This window comes from Canis lupus, chromosome 10 (assembly GCF_003254725.2).
Source record: "Canis lupus dingo isolate Sandy chromosome 10, ASM325472v2, whole genome shotgun sequence".
Lineage (NCBI taxonomy): Eukaryota > Metazoa > Chordata > Mammalia > Carnivora > Canidae > Canis > Canis lupus.
In genome coordinates, this window is record NC_064252.1 from 47,963,126 (window position 1) to 47,990,987 (window position 27,862).

The following is a 27,862-nucleotide window of genomic DNA, read 5'->3' on the forward strand; positions in this document are numbered from 1 at the left end:
AGTAATACCTGCTGACGCATTTCTTCTCCTAGAAGACTCAAGAGCTTAGCTAAGGGTGGGCTGGCCTCCCCATCTGCGTCTCAGATTTGAGAGCCTTACTTCTCACTCCTGCACAATGGACAGGATCCTTTTGTTTGAGGAGGATAAATAAAACTGCTGCGTGGGTGGGTATCAGTTGATCAGAGGAAAGCCATCTCACAGCATAGAGAGCTGGGTGTGTTGTCCCCATGGGCTAAGTACAAGCTGGTAGAGTGGAAAGTGGGAGTCAGCAGTCTGTTGGTCTTCTGACATCTGAAAAGTCTTAGGACTTTCCTCTAACATGAACTCTAGGGAAGCAAAAGCTTTTAAATCCGAGTGATCTTGGAAGACCATGCTCAGTTAGAAATTCATGTCTCTTAATATCTACATAGTTAATTTTAGGATTGTTCAGCCCTCAGTTTAATAATGGATGTATTGTTTCCAGATTAACTGTAAAGCTTGGCATTTAAAATACTTCTAAATAGCTAGCTAACAAATAACAAAAAAGTGATTGCATACATAAAATATATCACATTGGCAACTTTCTCCCTCATTATTCCTACAGAGATAACTAGTTTTTCTTATTTTACTGTTGGCTGGCTACGCTTTTTGAAGTTTGTTAGATCCAGTAGACCCATTCTGACAGAAGCATCTGCAAGGAAGCAATCCTTTATTTGAAAGAAAATGGAATGAAATCAAATGACCATGGAAACCCAAGTCTAATATACTATTATTTTTCTTCTTTCAAACAGAGCTCTTATTTAGCTAATGCTTTTATGGAGGCCCAATGGATGAAGGAAGACTTTTCTGCTATAAGTTAAACTAATTCAATTTATACAGAAAGCACTAAGGCATAGAGAACTATAGGCCTCAGAAAACTTCTAAGGAAGTATCCTAATTCATGACATGTATTTAAGAAACAAATTATCTAGAGTACATCATTAATTTAGACACTTTATGATGCTTTTGAGGGGGGTCAGTACTTTAGCTACTTTAAATGCCACTTTGGGCATTCTTCTCTGTCTCATTGGGTGATGTCAAGAACATAGCAGAAATGCCTACAATTGGTTGATAGAGCCCTGTGATATTATTAATGGAGTATAAAAATCTTGAGCATAAGAAAAACCTCCTCAATAGTGTCATTGGCTTGTATGTCCTCCTAAAATTTATTCTCATCACTTTTCCAGTGAGTTTCTTTCTGTTGCACAGAGTCCAGAAGTCACTGTTCTAGGATGTGTACTGAAACCCCACCACTCAGAAAAGTACTTATGCTAAAAAAAAAAATGCACTCTGTGAGAAATAAGAATTGTAAGAATAAGAATAAGTAATGATATTTCTTGGGTTCCAGAATTATCCCACAGTTACATCCAAAAGACCATACATTTCTGGATTTCAGGTAAACTTGGAGGTTGAACAATGCATCCAAATCATTTCCTTCCAGAAAACTCACTGAACCGCTGTAAAGAGATGTTTTTAAAGCCTAAACCCACAAAGATGATAGAAGGAGGGGACATGCAACAGTATAATTTTGGAAAGATGGGAAACAAATGAATGAGAAGTCATTGAGTTGGCAGATATGAAAAAGCCAGCAGTTGAGTAAGCTGAAAACCAAACCAATTCAGACTTCTGAAACTTTGAAAGTCTCAGAAATTGGAGCATTTGTAAAAGTAGGAGTTGAAGGAGGCTAAAATAAGGAAGATTGATTGAAAGCTGTTTTTAAAGCAGTTATATACCTATTCCAGGCTATTGAGTAACTTCTCCTCTGTACTCCCAATGGGAGAGATTTGTTCTCTGGAGAGGGTTAAACTGAACAGTTCTAGGTTGAGGGACATCAGGCACAGTTGAAAATAGAGAGAGCAAAACCAGGCTGAAGAGATTGGGTGACCATACACAGAACCACCTACACTCCACTCCATCCACATACACTCAGCCCTCTTCTCTTCCAACTAGTTTTTTTTTTTCTTTCTATGATTATGTTTAAAGCAAACAACAAAGAATTACCAGATATCTGAAGAAAGCTTTTAATGTGACAGGAACCAAAATCAATTAATAGGAAAAAAAGCAACATGAAGAAAATAGGCTATGTAAGGATAAGAAAAACTGTAATTAATATTTTCAAATAATTTTTAAAAGATGATCCATGAAACAGGAATAAGATGCTCTAAAAAAGAAATATTCAGAGAACTACCATTAAAACTAGCATAAATGTGGGGCACCTGGATGACTCAGTTAAGTGTCCACCTTTTTTGGCTCAGGTCATGATCTTAGGGTCCCAGGATCAAGCCCCGAATTGGGCTCCATACTCAGAGAAGAATCTGCTTGTGGATTCTCTCCCTCCCTCTCCTTCTGACCCTCCCCTGACTCATTTGCACTCTCTCTCTCTCACATAAATAAATAAATAAATAAATAAATAAATAAATAAATAAATCTTTTTTTAAAAGTAGCATAAATGAGAAGTACAATAAAAAGGTTGGAGGATAAATTTGAGGAAATTTCCAAGAAAGTAGAAAACAGAAAAAAAAGAAAACAGTAAGAGATAGAAAGTAGGAAAGAAAAGATAAGAATATTAGAGTTCAGGAGATTCAACATCTAAATAATAAGAATTCTAGATAAGGAGGACAGGTAAAAATGGAGGTCATAAAATAATGAATGGAACTTCCCAAGAAACGTTCCAAGATCTGAAGAATATGGAATTTCCAAATTGAAATTACCCACCGAATAATAGAAGTTCCCAAATATTTACCTCTTACACACATTGTTTTCAAGAAGCTATTGGGGGATGTCTTGCACTAAAATGAGAACGTAAACCAAGAAAAGACAAAAGATAGAAGAAACAAGAGATGGGATACAGGAGAAGGGCAAAAGGGAGTCTGGAATGAAATGAAGATTGATTCTAGGGTATCAGCTGTATACCAAGCATAGAGGACATTCAGTCCAGACAGACAAGTCAGAAGGCACCAGGAGAGATTTTCTCCTGAGATTGATAGAACACCTGATGGGAATGAATGCACTGAGAGGGGAAATTGACAACTGGATTTTGAGACTGAATAAAAACGTTAGCAAATGAAAAAAAATAGGCAATTATAAACTGCATGGAGGGGGGAATTATACATGAGCAAAAAAGCAATCATAGTTTACTACATGGGTCAGTATTATTTCATTGTCATAATGAAATTGACAATGACAGTATATTACCAAATTATAATATATCTATAATAGGACAATAGTGATGGTGGATGGGTAAGGAGCATGGTATGTGTGACACGGGGAGAGGAGTACAGATGAAAGTGAAAAAAGTTTATCTTCCATACTGGGGGGTCAATAGATTTTGTCTAAAACTGAAAAATCAAGAAGTAGCAATACAAACATATGTAGAAATATGGAATTAATTACCAGAAGAATCAACTAAAAGAATTGGAAGTAGTAGTTTCTGAGAAAGGAGAAAGACTGTGTCAGAGGGACTGGGTACTAATCTTAATCATATTCATTTGTTTTAGTTGTTGTCTTAATCATTCTCACAGAACTCAGTGTCTCTTTAAACTCTGAATAAGTTATTAACAAACAAAATCCTTTTAAAAAAAGACCATTATATTTCCACAAATAGAAATGACAAAACTGTTTAAAATAACAGCATTATTGAGCTATAATTCACATACTACACAATTCACTCAGTGATTTTTAGTGTATTCACAGAGTTGTGCAACCATCACTACAATTTTAAAATATTTCATCACCTCTAAAAGGTCACTTGACATTTACTCTCAACCACCCAGCCCTAGACAACCACCACTGTATAATCTGTCTCTATGAATTTGTCTATTCTGGACATTTCATACAAATGGAAAATGCAACATGTGGTTCTTTGTGTTGGGCTTCTTTCACTCAGCATAATGTTTTCATGCTCCATCTATGTTGTAGCATGAATCAGTACTTTATTTCTTTTATTGCCAAATAATAGTGTACTACATAGCCATACCACATTTTATATATCTGCTCATTAGTTGATGGACATTTGGGTTGTTTCTGCTTTTTGGCTCTTATGAATAATGCTGCTATAAACATTCGTGTACAAGTTTTTGTGTGGACATATTTTCTCTCGGGTACATTCGTACGAGTGGAATTACTGGGCCATATGTTAATTCTACATTTAAATTTTCGGTGAACTGCTAGACTGTTTTCCAAAGCAGCTGCAACATTTTACATAATTTCCCCTCATCCTTGCCAACATTTGCTGTTGTCTGATTTTTTTGGTTATAGCCATCCTAGAAGAAGGAGTGAAGTGGTATGTCATTGTGCTGTCGATTTGCCCTGAGATAACTTTCGAAACCTGAATAGATGAGCAAAAATAAAATAGGTTGCCAAAACCTCACCTTGGCAAGACCTTGATGAAATAAACACTCTTATTTGGAGGTATAGTTTGGTGCAAATGTTTTGGAAGATGGTTTGATATATGTGATAGGCATTTAACCCTTGGCCAGATTTCCCATTTCTAGTTATTGGACCTATGGAGAAAAATCATATTTTGGGGGGAAAATGTGTCTTCATTATAACAGTGTTTATAATCTCATATATCAAAAACTCAAAATAACTTAAATGCCTTTCAGGAAGAAATTGGTTAAACAAATTTTGATGCAGACATAAAATCAGTCATTAAAAATAATGATCCAAGGGGGCGCCTGGGTGGCTCAGTCAGTTAAGCATCTGACTCTTGATCTCGATCTCACAGTCGTGAATTTAGGCCCTGTGTTGGGGTCCATGCTGGGTGTGGAGTCTACTTAAAAATCTACATATATGTAATGATGCAAGTATATTTTTATTGTCATGGGAAGTTATCCATCACATATTGAGTAGGGCAAAATCAGATTGTCAAATACCTGCCTGATAAGATCCCATTTGTGTAAAATATCTTTGTGCTTAGAAAGCTGTTTTTGAAATGATGTCCAAAGTGTTACGAGGTGTAATAGACTAGTGGTGAAATTTTAGGTGATTTTATTAACTTTGTTCTGCATATTTTTGTATTTAATTTAGTTAAAAATCAACCTCTATAATTTTTTGAGAAAATTATAAAACTCTCTTAAAAGACTATGTATTTTAGAAGTCACATTTTTGTACTTAATCAAAGCTTGCATTTTAGTTAAATACCCTTCCCCTATCATTATTTTTTTAAACCTCAAAACCATCTACTAAAGGCATAAAGAAATTCATTATTCTAATGATTATATATACTTGGTGTAGAACACTGTCTTGGGCTCTTCCTTCAGAGAATTTTATTACATACTTTATTCTTTACAGAGTTCTTTTAATGTGGAGGTATGCCAGATATTAGGATTCGGGGGCTGTAGCAAGGTTCACGGGTAGGAGAAGGACAAAATGGTTCTCCATCTATTCTGGTCATTGGGATAGCTGTCGAGGTCCACAGATTTTCTCTTCTACTCTTTTATCCCCCAGAGCAGAAGAATAACATTAACAACAAATTTTTCTTTGAGCTCATTACGAGTTAGGAACTGCTCTGAATACAGTTCATGTATTTTACTTTTTTAATCCTCATAATTCTATGAAGTCGATACTACAATTACATTATTTTACATGAGGAATCTGAGGAACAGAGAGGTTAAGTAAACTACCCAAGGTCACTAGTGAGGGAATGCAGCCCAACAAGCTAGGACTGGAGCCCAAAAAGTCTGGTTCCAAAGCACATGTGATCTTAATTGCTATACTCCACTGCCTTTCTGACTTTTCTCCTAAATATGACTCCCAACACTGCTTGCTGATTTACTTTGTTCTCTCCCAAACTCATTTTTACCAGAAATACCATGGAGGCTGAGCCAGTTTACACTTGACCAGACTTTCCTGCAGCAGATGCTTTTATGGGGTCAATATCTTTGCTGTTCATATATTTACCCACTGATTCCCTTAGGATTTTACTTACCATTTCTTTGACATCCTCTTCTCTGGAGTGCTTGGATTTCTTACTCTTTGAAGCTGGAGATGCATCTAGAAGAAAAAAAAAGTAGGTCTCATTAGGTGTTCCAACTTTGCATCCAGACCCATTAGAAAAGAGTTTAGTGCAAAGGCAGTGAACATTCATTGCTCTTTCCCAGGGCGGCAGGGCCTTCTCAACCTCAGGCAGAGCAGGATGCTAGTGCCCTGCCTGACCTTTGAATCTGAACCCTTGGCGAAAACATAATTTTTATGACGTGATTTATTCTGATCATAGGAGTGATACACATTCATTGTAAAAATCTTTGGAAAATATGAAAAGTGTAAAGAAAAAAATTAAAAGCACTTGCAACCAGACTACTCTGTGATAACCACGGGACTATCATTTCCAAGAATGTTTATCTTTTTTTTTAAGGAATTCATATTCATTCATGAAGACTACCTAAGTCTTCAAAAGAAATGATTTACAAGTGATGATTTAAAGAAAATGCCCATCCATGGAGTTTAGTGCGGAGGATTATTATCAAATTTAAAAAGGTGCCAAAGTTAGTGAAATTTAAATTTCTTAATTCTAATCTCTAGTTTGATATTTCTAATTGAAGAAACGAAATAATTATGCGTATTTGAAAACATTAGGATGGAATCAAAGAAAAAGGACCTCAGATGTTTCCTTTGCAAGGGTTTTTTCCATTTATTTTTGCCTCACGTGGGCTGCACATACAGTAGGTCTTCAACTGATGCTTATGAATTAGCTGAAAAGAAGGTTCACATGTACAAGATCGCTACCTGAAATACCATTAAAATTGGACTTTTAGTATTTGTAGTTTGTGGTTATTGTTTTTGCTGTCTTGTGATTGAAATTTGGTAAAAATTATTTAGGATATTTTGCTGTTTTTCTGGGAAAAGAGCTATAATCAACAACAAAAGAAACTCATTTGATATGACATATTACAAGTAATAATTATGTTAAGTTTGATTCAAGTTGAAATAGCTTGTATTGAACATTATTTTTAAAAGCCATTTCTTAAGAGAACAACTATAGAGAATGATTATAGAACAGACTCCTGTAATCAAAAAGTGTATCCTCTTGTGTTTTCCAGGCATCTGGCCATCTGAAGAGGTTTTGGCTTACTACTGCCTCAAGCACAGTAATATATTCAGGTACAAAGCTGCACTTAAAAAGATATTTTTTTAGCCCATTATGGGTATTATATATGCATATTAAAGATTGCTGTGATTACATTCTTCAAATTAAGTTGTTAAAGAAATATAAGAAAGAAAGAGAGAAAAGAGAAAGGAAAGGAAAAAGTTCATGGTGAAAACATGTTGCTTCTGAAAAGAAATCTGAATTGCCTTTGGGTACTAATATTGCACAGCAAGCTTTTTGCTATATGTCAAAGGCTTTTGATTTTCACTCAAGGCATTTTATTTCACTTTGATTTTGGGGAAACAAAAGTGAAGCTCCAATCAATCCTCCCTGATTGTGAAGGTCAAAAAAAAAAAAAAAAAAAAAAAAAAAACAACAACAACAACAAAAAACCACACACAACTGAACCACAATAAAGACATTCTTTAAACTTCTGCTAGGGAAATCACTACAGAATATTTGATAATTAAGTACCCCACAGCTATTATTTAAAGATGCCATTCCACCCTGGTTTTAAAGGTATTTTATATATCTAACAATATGTATTTGTAAAATATAAATTACTATTACAGATCCATGCTATGGAAATAGATGTTTTCAGTTGTCAATGTGCATTATAGATCACACCCATGGATGTGATTTAGGAAAAGGAAAATAAACCTCCTTTTATTTGAAAATTCTAAAGCTGTTTGGTGGATCCAGAAAATAAGGATTTTTCATTTTTAATTCTCATTTTATAAAAGTCATCCAATATCTACTTCCTGAATAGCGCATTATGATTCCAGACAAGTCATTAGTGATCATGGTGTGTGTTTTAACAATATATATTTACAAGATTGGGTCAATAATATGTATTTTTTAAAGCTCTGTGGGTCCATATTTACCAACCAGTCTATAATGGCTTTGAACAACTAAATACTCATTAAGTGTATTCCGGAATATGAATATCCTTGCTTGGCTTCTCTTCCTCTTCCCTCTCTTTGCACCTCTCCCTCCTTTTCAATTCCCTCTTTCTGTTTCTTTTCTCCTGTCGAGGTAATAAACTTCCCAGCCTGGAAAGAAGGAACAATCTTAGGGGTTTAAGCATATGAAATAAGAACAGGGCAGTTTTGAATTTGGGCTACAGAGCTGCTCTGGGAGTCTGGCATTTGCTCTTCTCGCTGTGCTTAAGCTTGACTGGAGCTCCAATCATGGAGCAGTGGGGCCAGGGTAAGAATGTCACACGTTGAGGGCTGATATTTGGGCACAAAGGGAAAGGTGAGTGCAGAGTGCCACACTAGACTGTCAGCTTTTACTCTGAGCCGCTTTACTTTGGAGCGGTGAAGTCAGAGCCCCGTCATTACTTAGGCCTGGGTTTGCTGGCTTAACCATATTATGTCCCTGCATTGTTTATTCACTGTGTTGTGTTGGGGTCAATTGTGATTTAAGTGTTAATTGCTAAATGCTCTTTGTGTAATTGTTCTTTATGGGGGCAGTCGGCTTTCCAAAATGTTTCAGCGTGGTTTCGAATTTTTTTTTCCAAAAAATCCAAGATTGCATTTATTTGCGTGTGTGTATGTGTGTGTGCATGTGTTGTGTGTATGTGACTATAATATAGGTATATACACACTCATATATGTTCTTCATTTACTTGTCTAACTGTTTTTGAAGGAATGAATGTGGATTAACAGTGTTACCCTTTCCTAACAATTATCTTTCGCTACTCTAGCTAGTTTAGTTCTAAAAGACAGCGCCATTGACAAGGGAAAAAAAGGGAACCTTCTCAGATTTTTCAGCTCAGCGGTGGTAATGTTGCAGTGAACACTAATGAGGGAACCCCCACTGATTTGCCTGCTTTGTGACTTTTCTATTTCATAATTATTTTTAAAACGCAAAGCAACATGAGGTAGCCTAGTCATGTCTCCACAACTTCCTGGTAGCGCCGTTCTTACTGCAGATGGCAATTTGTTCTTGTAACATATATCTCTCTCTGACCATTTTCATCTAATTTGTATGGGTTCTACCATTTCTTTTCTCTCTTTCAGGGACCTTGCTGTGTGTGAGCTAGGGGGTGGCATGACATGCTTGGCTGGGCTCATGGTAGGTCTTTTCTCAATTCCAATCCCATTCAGAGGGAGGAACAAAAGGAAAAATGTTCCAGGGCCTCCAACGGCTGGGTCAGAGAACCGTCAACAGCATCAGCTGCGGTCAAGCTGCCGAGTCTTGAGAGACCTTCTAGATTGACTTACTTTCGGATCATATTGATTTTATGGTTGCCTCGATGAGCAGAAACATTTTACCTCAGTGTAGTCAATATCGCTTGTTGTGACATTCCAGGCCTCGCACGGTCTTTCTTTGCCATAGCGAAAGCATTTTTTTTTTTTTTTTCAGATTATAGTCCCATTTGCTAAGATACAGGAATAGCCCAGCGAATCACAGTTGGAGCACCATGATATAGCTGCTAATGTTTTGCCTGCATTATTACACCAACAAACATGATCCAGAGCGCTCAGTAATTAGATTCTTTTGAATTAGATTGGCCATTCAGGAACGTCGTTCCCCATTCTCTGGGTTCTGAGTCATGTATTCAGGAGATATTATGTAGCAGCACAGTGCATTAGACAAGTTTTTATGTCTCTACAAATAAAAGCATATTGTTACACTGATTGGCATTTGACAAACCTGTCGCTCTTACACAATGTGTCGAGGTTACAGCCCAATGTGCGAGCATGTCAAAGCTCACAAAAAAATTACCCTCACAAAGCCATCTGCCTGCAATGCAAAGTTATATGAAGGGCATCAGGCAGTCAGACAGAAGCAAGCTGAAAGGCAGAGTGACAGCCTTGTATGATGGCTCTACTAGATAAACAGAAGCCCACAAATGAAAGCCTCTCAGAATACCATCATCCGCTGTCACAATGCAATTACCGAACAGAATGATAGCAAGATAGAGGCTCCCGCAAATGGAATGATAAAAGTATTGACTGATTTGATTGAATGATTAAAATAATGCAGACATAAAATGAAAAAAGATTGAAGATTGTTACAGAGAAATAGGTGAGGAAGCATGATACTGAAGGCTTGTCACTCCTGTCTTCACTTCCACACAGACAAGCATATTTGCTCATTGTTTGCTGTGCTCCTTTTTTTTTTTTTTTTTTTCAGGTTGCTATTTCTGCAGATGTCAAAGAAGTTCTGTTAACTGATGGGAATGAAAAGGCCATCAGAAGTATCCTTATTCAGATAGAAAACGGGTTTGTTGTGTTCACTCCTTTTTCCCGGCCGAGTAACAATTGATATAAAGAAAGACAGCATGGGGTATTAAAAAAGAATCCCCCCCACACACATGATAAGTAATTAAGAAAAAGTAGAAATATATGGAATTCATTGGCTACGACGGGTTTTTTTCTTTTATGTTGATAGATTTTTACAGTCACTTCTTGCTAAAGGAGGCCATGATCTGTGGACGACTCAAGGCAATCAGAACATTTGTTTCATCATAGTTTTCAGGCGTTCTTAATGTCCTTTCATTTTCACTGAAATTTCCCAGTATAAAATTAATGATTGAATACTTATGATATCCGATGTTGCTTGCAAAGACTAACTTCCAGCTTCACATTCATTATTACCTTTCTAGGGTTTGATCTTGTCTGTATGTGTTAGGTAGCATTGGACCTACTCTAATTGCCGAGGGGTTACCAAGAAGCTCCCCGTTGGAAACAGCTATCAGCTTTTCATTATTTCCTTTTATTTAGGATTATAAAAGCTATCTCTTTTTTTTCTGCTATGCTATTACAGCTCAAACCCCATTATATTAGATTATGCTTTACTAATATGTACACAGAGTTCATGAAAATTGAACTGTACTTTAACTAAGAAAGCAAGCATAATTTGTGGCTACTTTAGCAATCGAGCTGATTTGTTCAGGAGCAGTTAACAGCCGTTAGAAATTGAGAGGAGAAGTGGAAGATATATTTGCTTTGGATTTTTGGTATGCCTTACATTTACATTATGAAGGAGGCAATCTACTTATTTGAATGTTAGACCTCTAAAATGCCAAAACGGTTTAGATTTTTGCGGCTTCTTGCATAAAAGCCTATGTTTCGATTTTCTTTTCCTGCCTTTGCTATATCATTTTTTAAAAATAAAATTTGCAGCAGCTCTATCAGGCTGTTCAGAGAGGAGAAAGGAGGTACAAGAAGCACAGTAGCTAATATTGTTCAGCAGCACTTGTGTGCTCTACAGAGCCCCACCCAGCTAATTGCCTGACAGACTTAAAAAAAAAAATTCAGGAAGGAAAAACAGCCAATCACAACCCTGGCCTTTCACACAAGGGAAAGAGATCACAAAAGGTGCTTCCTTTTTTAAGATGCAGGATTTTAATCATGATCTTCAGACTGTCGCAAGTTTCTCAAAATATTCCCGAAGATGAGCCGATGTTGTTTCATTCACTCTGCTTTATTCTGAGTTATGCCTTGCACTATATCATTTCACTGTGCTCCTCCTCCACATGTCAGGGAACACAGAGAGGAAGTCAGGTATGCTGGCTCAGCCCCAGTGGATGATGTTTTTTTTGGGGGGAGCGGGGGTGGGGAAGGAGGATTATTGGACAAGACAGGGTCATTTTAGCCACAGAAACTTTCAGATTGGCTGGCAACCTGAGGTTTTTCTCAAGTCAGCAGGTGTCTCATTTAATAGCATCAGAAACAAATTAGAACTTTTAGCAAACTATAGGAACATCTGTAGTCAGTATGTAAATTTAATTGTACTGAAATTATTATCGAGCTAAAGTACAGAGCTTCCAAAGAAGGGAAGCAATGCTAATGTCATTAATTAACACACCTTTGCTTTAAACAGCAAAGATGCCATGCCAGCTCTTGGAATCAGAGAGGAAATCTCAGATTCTGTATTCACTCTGCTGGCCTTTCAAAGAAATGATTGGTACAGCCCCCTCCCAAGAAAATGGATTTTTAACATTTGGTCCTCAGAAGCTCAGCCCTGAGAGTGCTTTATTGTGCTGGGTTTTACAATGGGTTTAATATAGCGGGGTGCCAAAGGGCAGGAGGGGAAGAACTTTACAATGTAGATAAAGTAGGTCCTTTCAGGATGCGGACCAAAACCGGTGGTGTGTTTCATTTCATCTCCTAGGACTCTCCTGAGGGAGTTCAGTTTTTATCATGCAGTGGTTCTATGTTTGTGTGCCTTTTTCTTTTGTAACTAGATCTAATTTTTTTTAATTAAGAGGAAAAAGCGTGCCTAAAGCCTTAAAAATTGGCAATGTATTTTTTCCTGCTTTTACTACTAATGTTATTCTTGATTTGCTAACAGAGCTTACAATTGGCATCCGTTGTAAGCTGTTGTCCTGAGTGAGGTTAATATGAATGAAATTTTCTTTTCTATCTGTGTGCCCACTTTCTGAAAGAATAACTAATTCACTGACTCACATACTGTTGATGCATATAGATTGAAACAAATTCATTTAAAAATTACTGTTTACATCTTTCCTTTAAAATTTTAGGAAGCCTAAATTATATGGCAGTTGTCGGATATTATCCAAAAATTACTTTCTAAAAAGTAAAAGTGGATGTCAACAAAAAAGGGGAGAAACATTGCCAGAAGCCAGAAAATCTCTAAGCAAAGCTGCTAATTATTCTTAATGGGCAAGATGAGCACATTAAGAAACAAATGAATACATCAGTGAAATGTAATTGAAAATCGACCTGGCAATCGCACATCACATCTGAGTATTGGCCTGTATATTATTCTCATCATTTTAAAAATTATTTTTGTTGTTCTTGGCATCCGAATTTAATGAACCTAACTGAACCTTAATTCCCTAGTCTCTTAGGCTTCTAAGGTTCTGATTTTTACCCTTTTTTTAAAAAAAATAGCATTTTTGATATTTCCTTTTTATCTTCTATTATTTCTATTTTTTTAAATATGTAAGGTAATGAATGGATGAGTTCTGAATCTTTATATCATAGAAGCATATCAACCAGCTGTGAGGTTATTTGTAATCTTCCCTAAGATGTATCGGATGGATTGGCTATGTCTTCCAGAGCTTTCTCCCTTGACCCTAGAAAGCTAGATGTTGATTTGAGATCTATTAAAGAGAGATATCTGAAAAGAGATTAAGACTTGAGGTATAGGTGAGTGTTGTAAATCCCAAATATTTTCCCAAACTTGTAGGGACATGTCCCTGAGGTTCTCCTTGGTCCTTAAACTGCATTGGTGGGTCTCATCCAGAGCCCCCCTACCTGAAAGCTGCCCCTCCTTACAGATGCCATTTTATCTGTACCCAAAGAGAACAAAGGATACATTGGAAATGGCATCATTTGGTTCATGCAGTTCTCAACTTCGCCTAAGATAGTTTGAAATGTGTTCCCTTTTCTTTGGCACAGCCCTTTTGGTGTAATAAAGGAGGAAATCTCCAGGTGCCTATATATAATAGTTACTAAAGTTTGTAGCTGGTAATGACAGTGACAAAAGAAGAGGGGGAAGAAATGGTATACTGAGTTATTATCTATGCTAAGCCTCTTCCAAATTGTAATGAATAAAAGTACAATACCTAGAGGTACACTCACTAATTCTCCCAACACAAGCACCCTGCCTCGACTCATCCTTAGGAAGCATCAGGCGTGTTATCTGCAGACTGTGACAGTGCTTGGTGACCCATTGCTCATGCTCCCAATCCAAGCATCTTAGTCCCACAGCATGCACAGTCTGGATCATGACCTTGAGCTTAGGGTTCACCCCAAATTCATAAATCTCCTGTGCATTTTAAAGGAGATATCCCTGACTTAACATTATTTTATTTATCAACAGAATCTCTGACTTGAGTAACTAATAAATTAAGCTTCCTGTAGACTGTGTAGCCTGTGCTGTGGATGGTGGAGACCTTAGGAATACTAGGCCATTATCCTTCTAATATCTGTGCCAGCTGTACTCCTGGTTGCTTGCTGAGTCATTAATGGACTCCGTGTGCCTCATTTTGGGGAGGAGCTCAATAAATAGCTTTGAAAATTCCATTTAAATTAAGTAATAAATTAATCTAATTAATTAAAATTAATTCAACCACCATTAATTGCACACCATCTCAGGTTCTAAAAACATAGTAGTGGACAAGACGAACCAAGTCCCTGTTCTAGTTGGACACAGACTATGCCTTGACTGGAGCACATGGATACATGTGAAAGACACTGAAAATCTACAGGGCAAAAGTTCTTTGATTCCTTCCAGTTATTTAAATTCTGCAATTGAAGTGTCCACATAATTCATCTGAGCATCAGGGAGAGAAAATAAATCTTGACTGCCAAACCTCATTTTAGTTATTCCCCAGCCTCTTTATCCCTCCAGAGCTTTTGCCTGAATTATTGAAAAAGATAATGAATTGACATGAATTAGGCACCTATATGTGTCAGGTTCATCCTATGTGGTGCTCCATTAAGCTTATAAAATAGGTATCATTATTCCTATTTTTGAGATGGAGCTCAGAGAGGCTAATTTACCCAAGTTCACACAGCCACTAAGTATCAAAATCAGCCTAGAAGCCAGCCTGTTTCATTTGACTTCAAAGCTTTTTTATTCAACCCCCCATTAAACTATTCCATTTCACCAAGACCTAGGATGGTTGGCTGAGTGTCATCTTACATTTTCCTCAACACCCTCAGGAAGAAAAGGCCTCTCACCCAAAAATATAACAGTTGACATTGCTAATAGGGTTCAAAGCACCTCCCTGTCATCCTCTCAATTTCTTTGATAACAAGCACATTTAAGAATATTTTGCAGCCTTTAAGTTGGCAAATATTGCCACATCTAGCGTTTAAAAAAAAACTTTAGAGATTAAAATGAATAGGACTTACATTATGATTTCATGGTATCCTACCCTCACCTTGGATGGTCCAATGAAAATAAAGGTAACACAAACTGAGAAAGTAATGCTCTGTGAATCACAATGTTATTATTAAAAATAACTTTCTTGCTTAAAAAACAATTCCAAGTCCCAAAATGTAGATGCAACTACTGATAAACATAGCAATCACTAATTGCAGGAGGAGGCTAATATTTTATATGTAATTAATTATATTTATATATATATAAAGTTAAGGTTACTTGTTAAGTAAACTGTTACTTTACAAAAATATATATTTTAAGAATAATACTCAACTGAACCAAAGTTAAAACAGAGCCCCACTCTTGAACTGTGCTTTTTGGGGAAGAAAACTTAGATGTAGAAACCTGGTTTATTTTAGCAACAAGCATAGATCTTGTAGCTCTGGAAGCCCAGACAAGGACACTGGAGGTGATTGTCCTGTATCCAATTAATCAGAAATCATGTTAAAGCTTTCTTGGAACTCAGTACTTCCCACTGAAGACTTCCAGAAGATGGGTACAGTGCAAGGAACATTATTTGGTCCATCCTGTTGAACAGTATCCTGGATATATTGACTTGATTTGATTGGATTTCCTTTATCACTCTGAGGTGACACAGAAAAATGACAAAATTTATTATTAGACACAGTGCCATCCAAAAGAACAGCCTCAAAATCTGATCTAAAGTGAAGGGTGGGAGGGCAGAGTATGAGAATATATCTCTTAAGATATTTTAATACACTATTACCATTTGTTTTTCCCTTTGTACTTGTTTTAATGTAAAACACCCCCTAACTCATAAAATATATTTCCTTCCCAGCTTTAAAAATAAAGCAGCCTAAATACTGCTGTGAATTTTTTTCATGAAAAAAAAAGAAAGCACCTCTAGAATATAAATACATACACTTGCTTCAACCTGACCACCTGGAGTCATAGGTTTATAAATTGTATAAAAGCATATAGCGTTAAGATGTTTACTAAAAATTATTAATAGGTTTTCAGAGTTATATAATTTAACTTCCCTGTGACTATTTTATAAAAAGTATTACCTCCACTAACAAAATAATATGTTTTGCTTGATAGATTAGTCATGTACTCATACGACGCTACAGGTGTACCAGGCACATTGTGGCATGTGGTTGGATTACGTGGGAACGTGGCGTAGGGTGTGGCCGGAGAGTGGGGGCGCTCAAGCAAAAACAGTTGTCAATTGACTCTTTCCTAATTTTGTTCTTCTCAGAATAAAGATGTCAGCTGTCCTTTTCTACAAGACATTTCATTTAGAAGACTTTCCTGAAATACTTTCTTCCTGAAATAGACAGAACTGTAGGCCGATGTGTCATTTTAGTTAATCAAAACAAGTAGGCAAATTAGTCTCTTTTATTTTTTTAATGAATGTAATTTAACGGTATTTAATTTGCATACAGGAAAGTTCACCCAGGAAAAAAAAAAAAAGTCTGCATTATAGCACTTTTGTAAACCTCCACAAAGCCCTTCATTAGGAGACCTAATTGATTTTTCCTACCCACTCCTGGGGGGAGAAAGCTATCACAGTACCTGCTTATTCACTCAGAGAAGAAATGGGTGTGCCTGATGTTTCAAGCAGAGATTTGGGTTAAAAAGTCCTGTGGCTCTGTTCTTGCAGGGGGATCTTGGCCACTGCTTGTTCCGAGCATTCAGGAAATCTGTTTTTCTTAGCAATAGGGGAACATCGCTTGTCTGCTTGGTGTCCTCCCCATGGGCCCAATTTAGTTCAGCTTGGAGCCGTCACTGGAATTATTTTATTTCTTGTTTATTTGAACCTGCTTTATTCCGAAGGAGGGACTTTGAGGCTTTTTACAGTGACACATAGGATATACCATATAAAACAAATGAGAAAATGAGGGCAATTGAAATCAGAAAGCCAGGAAAATAGGATGAAGCCAGGATGACAGATCAGTACTGAAAGTATATGCCATGAGCTCTTGTGGTTGATAGAGTTAGGTCATCCGTGTGGTTCTGGGTTGCACAGGGACTGGAGCAAGAAGAGAAACAAGAACAGTTGTAAGATTTAGTGTCTAGAAGTTAAAGTAAAAGATCTCAGCTTTGCCCGGTGTTGGAACCTGACATGATTTTTCCCACAGACCTGCATCAAGATGGCGCTGTGTGATGTAATGGACTAGCTCTTCAAAACATCTTTTCAAGAAATATGGCTTTTCTTGGTACAAGCCCTTTCCCTACTGACTGAAAGAGGCTTGCCTTTGGGCTTGTAGCTCTTTTAAGTAAGTGGGGCAAGGCACCTATGCAATAGTCATGTATACCCACCAACGCCCATACCCTGGGCCTTGCCTGCGTGCTCCCGGAAGCCCAGTGAATTAAAGAACTTGCCTGTGACAAGTAAGTCCACATTTGGTGGTAGAGCCAGGGCTAGACCCTTCTTCTCCTTCCTCCCACCCTACAACTCTTCCCTTCACACTGTGCTGATCCCATATGCAATAAGAGGATCACCATGCTTGTGGGCCTTTTTGGGGCCAGGGAGTCAGTTGACAGTCACTGCAGAAGCTTTCTTAACTCTGTCCTTTAGACGTGAGAGACATCATCACAAGGAATCAGAAGGCTGGAGCATTTAAAACTCGGAAAATATCAAGCTGGTAAGATACCTTTCTGCATTAAAACATTCTGGTTTTCTGTATGGATTAGAATTAAAAATAATAATAGCTAATATTTACTGAGCACTTACTATGAGCCAGGCGCTATTCTAGGTAGTTTTAAAATATCTTATGTAATGTTCAGAAGAACCTGTAACAAGGCAGGCAGGCATTTTCACTATCTTCAGTTAATGTGGAAACTTGAAATGGTATTGAACCCTGGATTGGGAATGGTTTAAGGATTAAGAGTGTATAGTCTGAGGCTGGGAGAAGTCTTCCTGGGACCTCCTGATGAAGGCTCTACTCCTTTGGTCCTCAACCTAAGGGCAATCTTACCCCCAGGGCCGCTTTCATTGTCCTGACCCAGGTAAGAGGATTGCTAGTTGATAGAGACCAGGGATGCTGCTAACCATCCTACAATGCACAAGACAGTGCTCATAACAAAGACCTACCTGGCCCTAAGTGTCCATAGTGCCAAGATTGAGAAACACTGCGCCAGTCATGATTTTAAAATAATCTAGGTATCCATTCCCATTTAGACTCTGTTCATTCTTATTCAAACTTGGAGAAATGCTTACCCTCAATCAAAACAATGGTGTTTTCTGTGATGCTATGTTTTCTTTTGCCCTGATGATAGGACCTAGAAGAGTGAGTAATCATTTAGTACTTTTCACATGAAATATCTGTATTTGTGCATGTTTCATTTATACATTGAACCCCGGACATTAGGAGAACAATCTAATTTTTAACTGGTTATTTAATTTACTTCTTACTGTTAGTCTGTCATTCTTTGATATTTTGAGTTTTCTCTGTGTTGAAGATGCTTTCCCACCCCAACTACTCAGTTTGGGGGGTGGGGAGAAGATGAATGAACCATAACAATGCTTAAGAAATCTCCAGTGGTCAACCTATTGAGATGAGGCCATGGAATAGCAATAATTAGTTTTTGTCTTAGGTCAGCTGGTGAAGGTAAGGAAGTGTCCATATACGTGTTTTTAAATCCTGCAGTAGAATGTCAGTGTAAGTGGCACAGAGGGTGGTGTACTATGTGTTTCTCATATAAATAACAAGCCAGTTCCGCTTCCCAGAAAGCCTTAGGCAGGTCAGGAGAAAGAGCCATCTGTTACCTGTGTCTTCTTCATTCTTAGGGCAGCCTTTACTCCACAGTGTAGACTGTCATACCCTTCTGGGGAGGACTTCATTTGGGGATGTGATTTTCAACCTGGTCTTTTAGTTATCAATCAAAAGCACATTTTCTGTGTTGTCCTCATTTACATTTATTTAATGCTTAAGGTCATTTGTGACCATTTGAGTGTATTTCAGCATATGGAATCAGGGAATAATAGATTCAGCATCATGCTGTGAAGAGAGATTGTGTTTTTACAAGACATAATGTTGTTTACTGGGTGTTAATAATCACTAATTAATAAACATATCTAGATTTTGAAAATGTTCCATTTTGAGGAATAAAAGATGTCAAGTGTTTAACTTATGGAGTGCAACAGTATTTTCTGTCATCTCTTCATAAAATAATTAAGTTACCTAAAGAAGCAAAATGTCATTATTCAACACAGGATGTATCCAAAATGGCCTTTGTCTCTATTTATCTGTTCTCAAAAATACTCTCTCTAAATAATATTGTTCTAAGATGTACCTGCACATATAGTCTACATGGCAGTAGTCATTCAGGGACCTTCAAGATGAGGGGTTTGGGTTTTGGTTTTTTGGGTGTTTTTTTTTTTGTCTTTATTAATTGTGGTCAGTTTTTTCTTTTAACCACTGCAAGCATTTTGTCCGAAGTCTACTAAAGCACTTTGCCAGAAAACTGAGGGATGAGTCAGTCCTTGAAATACCTTGATCTCATATGAAGAAGTGACTTGACCACTTAACCTTCCAGAAGCTAAGAGGAACTGCCAACCAGTGATGTAATAATCAGCAGTTTCCTTCCTTCCACTGCTTTCCTACCCATAACCAGTACAATATGATGAGCACATTAGTTCCATGCAAGAAGAAATAAAAGGAAACTGTTCACAAAAGAGCTAAGATATAGTTCACTCTTCTTTATTAGTGCCTCAATGCATATGCAGAATTTCTCCTCCAAATTGGAGGTGTGGAATAACAGTAGCAACAGATAAATGAGAAGTATTTACCATGGCTACAAAGCCCACCTGTGAGCCAAATACTTCTGCTATTAAAAAGCACTTCAAAGCTTGACATGAAGTTTGGAACAGCTGAATGTCTCCCGTGACTTCATGTGCAAAGAAGCTGTAGCAACAGAAAGGAATACCCTGGTATGGGAACTGTGGGCTTAGGAAATGGTGGGTTTGTTTTGTTTTGCTTGAAATATTTTATTTATTTATTCATGAGAGACACAGTGAGAGAGGCAGAGACACAGGCAGAGCGAGAAGCAGGCTCCCCGGAGCCTGATGCGGGACTCAATCCCAGGACGCAGGGATCACACCCTGGGCCAAAGGCAGACACTCAACCACTGAGCCACCCAGGTGCCCCAGAAATGGTGGTTTTTAAGAAAGAAATGAGAAACCTCCCAGGATATGCACAGCACCCCAGGCTCCTGCTCCTTGTGCTCTGTGTGTGCTCAGTGACTCCCAACACCCCTCCTGTCTCTCAGCCAGGGTGGACTCTGCCTGGGTGGGGCCTGAAACTTATTCTCAGGGCCCTCTTCAGGAGAATGGGCTTGATACCTGACTTTGGCAAATATCACGGAAGCATTTGACCACGTGAACACGTGTCTAGGGCTCCTTTTGGGCCTTGCGAGGAGCCTGTGCAAGTGAGGGCCCTGAACACTTAAGCTTCAGTAGGTCTGCCTTGAATCCACCCCTGGTCTCCTGATCACCACCACCCTTGTCTAGCAAAACGCTCATCCTCTAATAACAAACTTTCTTATTCCCTCTGTTCCACTTTAATCCCGTCTAATTGTTGCTGGGTGTGACAGACATGTTTGTGGAGGCCTGGAAGCTTTAGCCCTGGCCGAGAAAGATCTAGGATGCACGTAGATGAAGCATTATATCCATTTCGTCTCACAGATCTTAATGCAATCATTTGATGGTTCATTTGTGTGTCCATCCATGCAGCCATCCATTCATTTAACTAATAGGTCCAAGCTATTCTGCCTTGGAGAACATAAATATGGAGTTGTGGAGAGTAACTGGTGAACAAAGGAAATCGTGCTGCTAAATATAGCTAGAGAGTGGTTGAAAGAGCAAGGATATTTACAGCTTCTCAATTGTTAGGTTTATCAGAAGCTGTCTTCAAAACTCTGACTTTCTAATAAAGAAGCATTCGGAGCTTTTGACGTCTGCATGTTTCTGGGTGTTCCAGAATTAGTGAATGGCGTCATTCTCTGGTTAATATTAGTTAACAGTTACAACATTTTAAAAAATCTATCAAATATACCCTGCTGTGATACTAAAAGTAAGTTTCTGCCTAAGAAAAGAGTTTATCTCTGTGTGAAAATTGGTAGTGAATTTAGGCCTGTGACTTTTATTATTCATGGATAAACCATTAATTTTAGTAAACTATGGAACTTATTATAACATTTAAGACTTCTTTATAACCCAAATTTCACCTTTCTGTGGGCCGCCAGGACTGGCTATTGGCCCCATTACCCTCCTACTTTTTAAGATTTGTATCTTTCCTGAGGCTCATTTTCTTTTAAAGGTTAAATCGGAGTATGAAAAATGATTTTAAAAATGTAAATCTCAAACCAAGTGGGATCCACTTGCTGTTTTTTCTAGGCCTTCTGCAGCCTACCGTCACTTCCTTCACTCCCCTCACTCAGTCTAGCTGTCTCTGCTTCCCCAGCATATACCTCCTCCGTGACCCTCTCCCACGGCCACCCAAGCCTCTGTACTCTCTGGACACATCTGGTCTTTCCCAACTCTGGCCTTAGCCATTCCTGTTCCCCTCCTCCTTATACTTCTAAATCCTTCCTTGTAGGATGGCTTACTTACCATTTCTCCTGCCTTTCTCCAGCCCTAATCTTGTCATCCTTTTAGTTTCTATAGCCCTTAGATTGGTCCCAATTAAATATGCCATATTCTCTTATTGCTCAAAGCATGTTGTCTTATTTTTGTGGCCATTATTCATTTTTTTTAATAAATTTATTTTTTATTGGTGTTCAATTTGTCAATATACAGAATAACACCCAGTGCTCATCCCGTCAAGTGCCCACCTCAGTGCCCACCACCCAGTCACCCCCACCCCCCGCCCACCTCCCCTTCCACCACTCCTAGTTCGTTTCCCAGAGTTAGGAGTCTTTTATGTTCTGTCTCCCTTTCTGATATTTCTCACTTATTTTTTCTCCTTTCCCCTTTATTCCCTTTCACTATTTTTTATATTCCCCAAATGAATGACATTATTCATTTTTTTAAGATTTTATTTATTTATTTGACAGAGAGAGAGAGGGAGAGGGGGAGAGAGAGAAAGAGAGAGAGAGAGAGAGAATACAGGGGAGTGGCAGACAGAGGAAGGAGAAGCAGGCTCCCCACAGAGCAGGGAGCCCAATGCGGAACTCCATCCCAGGACTCCAGGATCACGACCTGAGCTGAAGGCAGATGCTTATCTGCCTCAGCCACTCAGGTGCCCAGTTCATCATTTCTTGACAAATATTTCAATCACTTTCTGTGCACCAAGTACTGTTCTACGTGCTGGAGATGCAGTGATTGAACAACTGAGAAAGTCCCTGCTTTCTTGGAGTCCACACTCTTAATAGGGAAGACAGAGATTTTTCTTGAAGGCAAGGATTCTGCTTAATATATTTTTGTGTTCCCTGAAGCAATTAGTACACTAACTATATCCTTCTTACAGGAGAGATTGTAAGATTTGTAGTTGGAGCACATTTTGAAAGACATGAATCCATAAGGCTTATGGAACCAAATAATTTTTAGTAGGAGAGAGTCAAGCTCTAGAGACTCAGACATGAGTTTATACATCAGATAGCTGCCTTTCATTTCAGGATAGGCTTCTTCTCAGGCCTGCACATGCCGTGCCTGTAGACAAACTGACATTGTAAGTAGGTGTTTATCTGTCCTTTGTCACGTTGAAGAGAAAGGTTAGAAGAAGGTAACCAAGATAAGGAGGCTGAGGGCTCTCTTTGAGAAATTTTCTGATAAACTATACGTGTTAGTGGGTCTTGCTACAATTACGGTAACAGAGTCTTAAACACTGCTGAGAATTCTAGAGGTGCCACAGTCCCCTTTCCTTCCATCGTGGTCTTGGACATGGGGAAATGAAATTACTCTGTGTACTTTCTATTGCAAACATTTTTTATTTGCCTGACAAATTTTAAGAAGGGTCTGTATGCCCTATTATTTAGTGTTTTGTGCTGAAGAAACCAGCTCCCAACAAGCATGATATCCAGTTTCTGGTATTTTGATACAGTTCTCCTTCTTGTATTAAAATGAGCCAGATTTTAACATTTGGGGGCACTGCGTTTTTGGTTTTTTTTTTAGACATCCTCTTAAACTGCAGCAAATTAAAAATTAAGGCCTTTTATTCTAGAATAACATTGTATCAACTCTTTGGACATGCAGTTCCCTACTCTTCACTGAGATCAAATTCTCACCACCCAAATTTGGCCAAGTTCTATATTGATAGCAAGATATGCCTATCAGACTACTAGATCCTCTGTGGAAATGCCTTCCAGTTTTAAGAGAAGAATCACTCCTTCATAGAAATGTGTATCCCTAAAGTTACATATCAGGTAAAAACATCTTCATTTCCAAAAGATTTCTTCACTTTAGAATGAACGAGGGGCAGGACTCCTGGGTGGCTCAGTGGTTGAGCATCTGCCTTCAGCTCAGGGCGTGATCCCAAGGTCCTGGGATCAAGTCTCACATCAGGCTCCTCGCAGGGAGCCTGCTTCTCCCTCTGCCTATGTCTCTGCCTCTCTTTCTGTGTCTCTCATGCATAAATAAATAAAATATTTTTTAAAATAATAAAAAATAAAAAGAACAAGGGACAATCTTCAATTTTTAAGAGAATGACCATATCATTTTCCATTGCTAAAAATAACATTTTACTTTGATAATAGTCTGTTTTCAGTTATTTTGCCATTATAAACAATGCTGCAGTGAACATATCTGTACCTGGATGTACGTTTGTAAGTATATCTGCAGAACACATTTTCAGAAGTGAACTTTGTTTATATGACTCTACCATAGTGTAAATTACAATTTTGTAATATATTTTCCTATCTGTTACGATTAGTCCCTTATCATTATTCTTTGTTTTAGAATTTTCTAAAATTATGTTGATATTTTTATTATACTGGCATTTCCATTGTGATTGAAAGAAATACAACTTACTAATAAGCCTTGACATCTTTTTTTTTTTTTTTAAGATTTTATTTATTTATTTATTCATGAGAGGCTCAGAGAGAGGCAGAGACACAGGCAGAGGGAGAAGCAGGCTCCATGCAGGGAGCCCGACCTGGGACTCGATCCCATGTCTCCAAGATCAGGCCCTGGGCAGAAGGCAGTGCTAAACCGCTGGGCCACCGGGGCTGCCCAAGCCTTGACATCTTTATGACTGATTCTTCCTAATCCAGAACAGGGCATTTCCTTTTCATTTAAGTTTTTTTAGATGTTCCACTAGCAACTGAAATCTTTCTTCATTTCTCTTGTTAAATTTATTTTTGGAAACTAGTTTTGTTTCTCTTGTCAATGAGATCTTCTCTTTCATTATACTTTCTAACTGGTTGTTATATGTACATAAATAAAGAAAGCTATAGGGTTTTGTATAGTAAATGTTCAGTCACCTCAATGAGTTATTATTTCTGCTAGTTTGTCAGTTTATTCTCTTCAGTTTTCCAAGTCAAAAATCCCATCATCTGCAAATGGTGATGATTTTGACTTTTTTCTAGTTCTTATACCTTTTCTTTTGTATTTCTTGTATAATTTTATTGAAAAGATAAGAATTTTCAAGGTGATATTAAATAATAGGCATTTTGAGCCCGACTTTGTTGCATGCCTCTAATGTTTCACCATTAGATTATGCATCATTAGCATTTGAGTGGAAATATATATGATTTTTTTTAATCTTGTTAAGGGAGTTTTTAATTTCCTTGTTTTTAAGAGATATTATTACAAATAAATATGGAACTTCAGCAGATGCTTTTTGAGCGTGAATGGAGCTGACCAAATTGTTTTTCTTACTTCACCTGTCACTATGACAACTCATATTTAACAGGATTCCTAATATTAAAGCGTCTCTGTGTTTCTAGTCACTTCGTTATGGTGTCTCAATTCATCTCTTAACATGCTGTTGTGTATTCTAGCATGTTATATGAAATTATTTTTATAACAAGTTTTTTGAGATATAATTCACATACCATATAATTCACCAGTAGAAGTGTACAATTCAGTGGGTTTTAGGATATTCACAGAGTTGTGCAACCCTCATGATCAATTTAGAACATTTTCATCATCCCCGAAAAGAGTGACCCATTAGCCACTGCCCGTTGCCCCTACACCCCCCCGCTTTTCTCCTTCCTAGCACTAGGGAGCCACTGATATACTTTCTGGCTCTATGGATTTGCTTATTCTGGACATTTCACATAAATGGAATCATATCATATATGGTCCTTCATATCTGGTTTATTTAACTTAACATAACGTTTGGGGTTCATTCATGTTTTAGCATGTATCAGGATGTCATTCTTTTTTATGGCTGAATAATATTCTACTGTATGACTAGAACACATTTATTTTATTTTATTTTGATTCCAGCATAGTTAACATACAGTGTTGTATTAGTTTCAGGTGTATGATGTAGTGATTTAACACTTCATACATGCCTTAATGCTCCCCAAGATAAGTGTACTCTTAATCCCCTTCCCCTATTTCACCCATCCCCCAACCTACCTCCCCTCTGGTAACTTTCTGTTCTCTACAGTTGAGTCTGTTTTTTGGTTTGTCTTTCTTTTTTTCCTTTGTTCATTTGTTTCTCAAATTCACATATGAGTGAGATCATATGATATTTGTCTTTCTCTGACTGATTTACTTCATTTAGTATTATACTGTGTATCCATCCATGATGTTGTTGCAAATGGCAAGATTTCATTCTTTTTCTGGCTGAATAGTATTTCATTGTTCTCTTTCTGGCTGAATAGTATTTCATGGTGATATTTCATTTCATATATAAACACACACATCTTTTTTATCCATTTATCTATCTATTGATGGACACTTAGGCTGCTTCCATAATATGGCTATTATAAATAATGCTACAATAAATATACAGGTGCATATATCCCTTCAAATTAGTATTTTCACATTCTTTGGATAAATACCTACCAGTGCAATTACTGGATCATAGGATAGTTCTGTTTTTAACTTTTTGATGAACCTCCATACTGTTTTCCACAATGGCTGCACCAGTTTGCGTTCTTACCAACAGTGCATAAGGGTTCCTTTTTCTCCACACCCTTGTTAACACTTGTTTCTTGAGCTTTTGATTTTGGTCATTCTAAGAGGTGTGAGGTAATAAATCATTGTGGGTTTGATTTACATTTCCCTGATAATGAGTGATGTTGAGCATCTTTTCATGTGTCTGTTGGCCATCTATAGGTCTTTTTGAAGAAATGTCTATTTTTGTCTTCTGCCCATTTTTTAATTTGTTTTTTTTTGGGGGGGTGTTGAATTGTATAAATTTTTTATATTCCTTTATCAGATATCATTTGCAAATATCTTCTTCCATTTAGTCCTTGAGTTTTATTGGTTGTTTCCTTTGCTGTTCAGAAACTTTTGAAATTTTGATGTAATCCCTATAGGTTATTTTTGCTTTAGTTTCCCTTGCCTCAGAAAACATATATATAGAAAAATTTTGTTATACTAGATGTCAGAGAAATTACTGCCTGTGCTCTCAGTATTTTTATGGTTTCGGGTCTCAATTTAGGTCCTTAATCCACTTTGAGTTTACTTTTGTGTGTGGTGTAAAAAAGTCGTCCAGCTTCTTTCTTTTGCATGTAGCTGTCCATTTTTTCCTACACCATCTGTTGAGGAAACTTTTTCCTATCACATATTTTTGCCTCCTTTGTCAAAGATTAATTTGCCATATAATTATGGGTTTATTTCTTTCCACTCTGTTCTGTTGACCTATGTATCTATTTTTGTGTGGTACCATACTATTTTGACTACTACAGCTTTATGATATGACTTGAACCCTGGAATTGTGATACCTCCAGTTTTGTTTTTCCTTTTCAAGTTTGCTTTGGCTAATTCGGGGTTTTCTGTGGTCCCATACAAATCTTAGAATTGTTTGCTCCTGTTCCATAAAAAATGTTGGTATTTTGATAGAGATTGCATTAAATCTGTAGATTGCTTTGGGTAATATAGACATTTTAACAATATTTGTTCTTCCAATCCACGAGCATGGAATGTTTTTCCATTTGTTTGCGTTCAACCTCTTTCATTAGTGTTTTATACTTTTCAGAGGACAGGTTTGTCACCGCCTTGGTTAAGTTTATTCCTAGGTGTTATTTTTGGTGCAATTGTAAATAGGATTGTTTTCTTAATTTCTCTTTCTGCTCCTTCATTTTTAGTGTATAGAATGCTACAAATTTCTGTACACTGAATTTGTATCCTGCAAACTTGCTGAATTCATTCATCAGTTCTCGTAGTTTTTTAGTGGATGGATAAATCACATTTTATTCATCCATTTATCATAGACATTTGGGTGGTTTCCACTTTTTAGTTATTATGAATAGTGCTGCTGTGAACATTTGTATACAAGTTCTTGTGACAAGTTTCAAAGTTAAACTGTGTTTAACTTTTTGAGATATTGCCAGACTGTTTTCCAAGTTGGCTAAACCATCTTACATTCTCATCAACAGTGTTTGATGTTATCTGGGCTTTTTGCATTGATATTCATCAGTAAAATTGGTCCACAGTTTTATTGCACAATCCTTATTATATTTTAATATTACTGGTATGCTGGGTTCTTAAAAGAATTTGAAAGCTTTTCTTATCTTTTGAACCATCTAATCTGGGTCACCCTAAGCTGCTACCATAATGCTAGATCAGAGCAATTTTTACCCCATTATTTTAGAAGCTATAATTTGAAGTTGGCAACATATAGTGAAATTCTTATATTAAAATGCACTGTGCTTGAAAGTTCATTAGTTTGAAAAATAAACAAAACAAAAAAAGAAATAAAAACAATAATTAATTTTGTGATTTCACATCTAATGACACATAGTTGAAATTTGATGTGAAATTAGAACTAATTCTAATTTTTTATCATCACTTTGTTTTATTCC

At 37.3% G+C, this 27,862-nt stretch overlaps 1 protein-coding gene across 7 annotated transcripts in view; it reads left to right on the plus strand.

Moving 5' to 3' along the window:
• CAMKMT (calmodulin-lysine N-methyltransferase) overlaps positions 1-27,862 on the plus strand; it is a 405,436-nt gene that overhangs the window by 320,612 nt on the left and 56,962 nt on the right. For 6 of the 7 annotated variants that reach the window (XR_003143546.3, XM_049115495.1, XM_025465537.3 and 3 more), the window contains 4 exons: positions 7,059-7,119; positions 9,130-9,184; positions 10,250-10,313; positions 17,520-17,586. Coding sequence is in view for 6 of the 7 variants with exons in the window: in XM_049115495.1 (XP_048971452.1) it covers positions 7,059-7,119; positions 9,130-9,184; positions 10,250-10,313; positions 17,520-17,586 (247 nt within the window). In the remaining variant the exon portion in view is untranslated. The remainder of the gene's footprint in view (positions 1-7,058; positions 7,120-9,129; positions 9,185-10,249; positions 10,314-17,519; positions 17,587-27,862) is intronic. The other variant, XM_025465573.3, reaches the window with a different exon arrangement.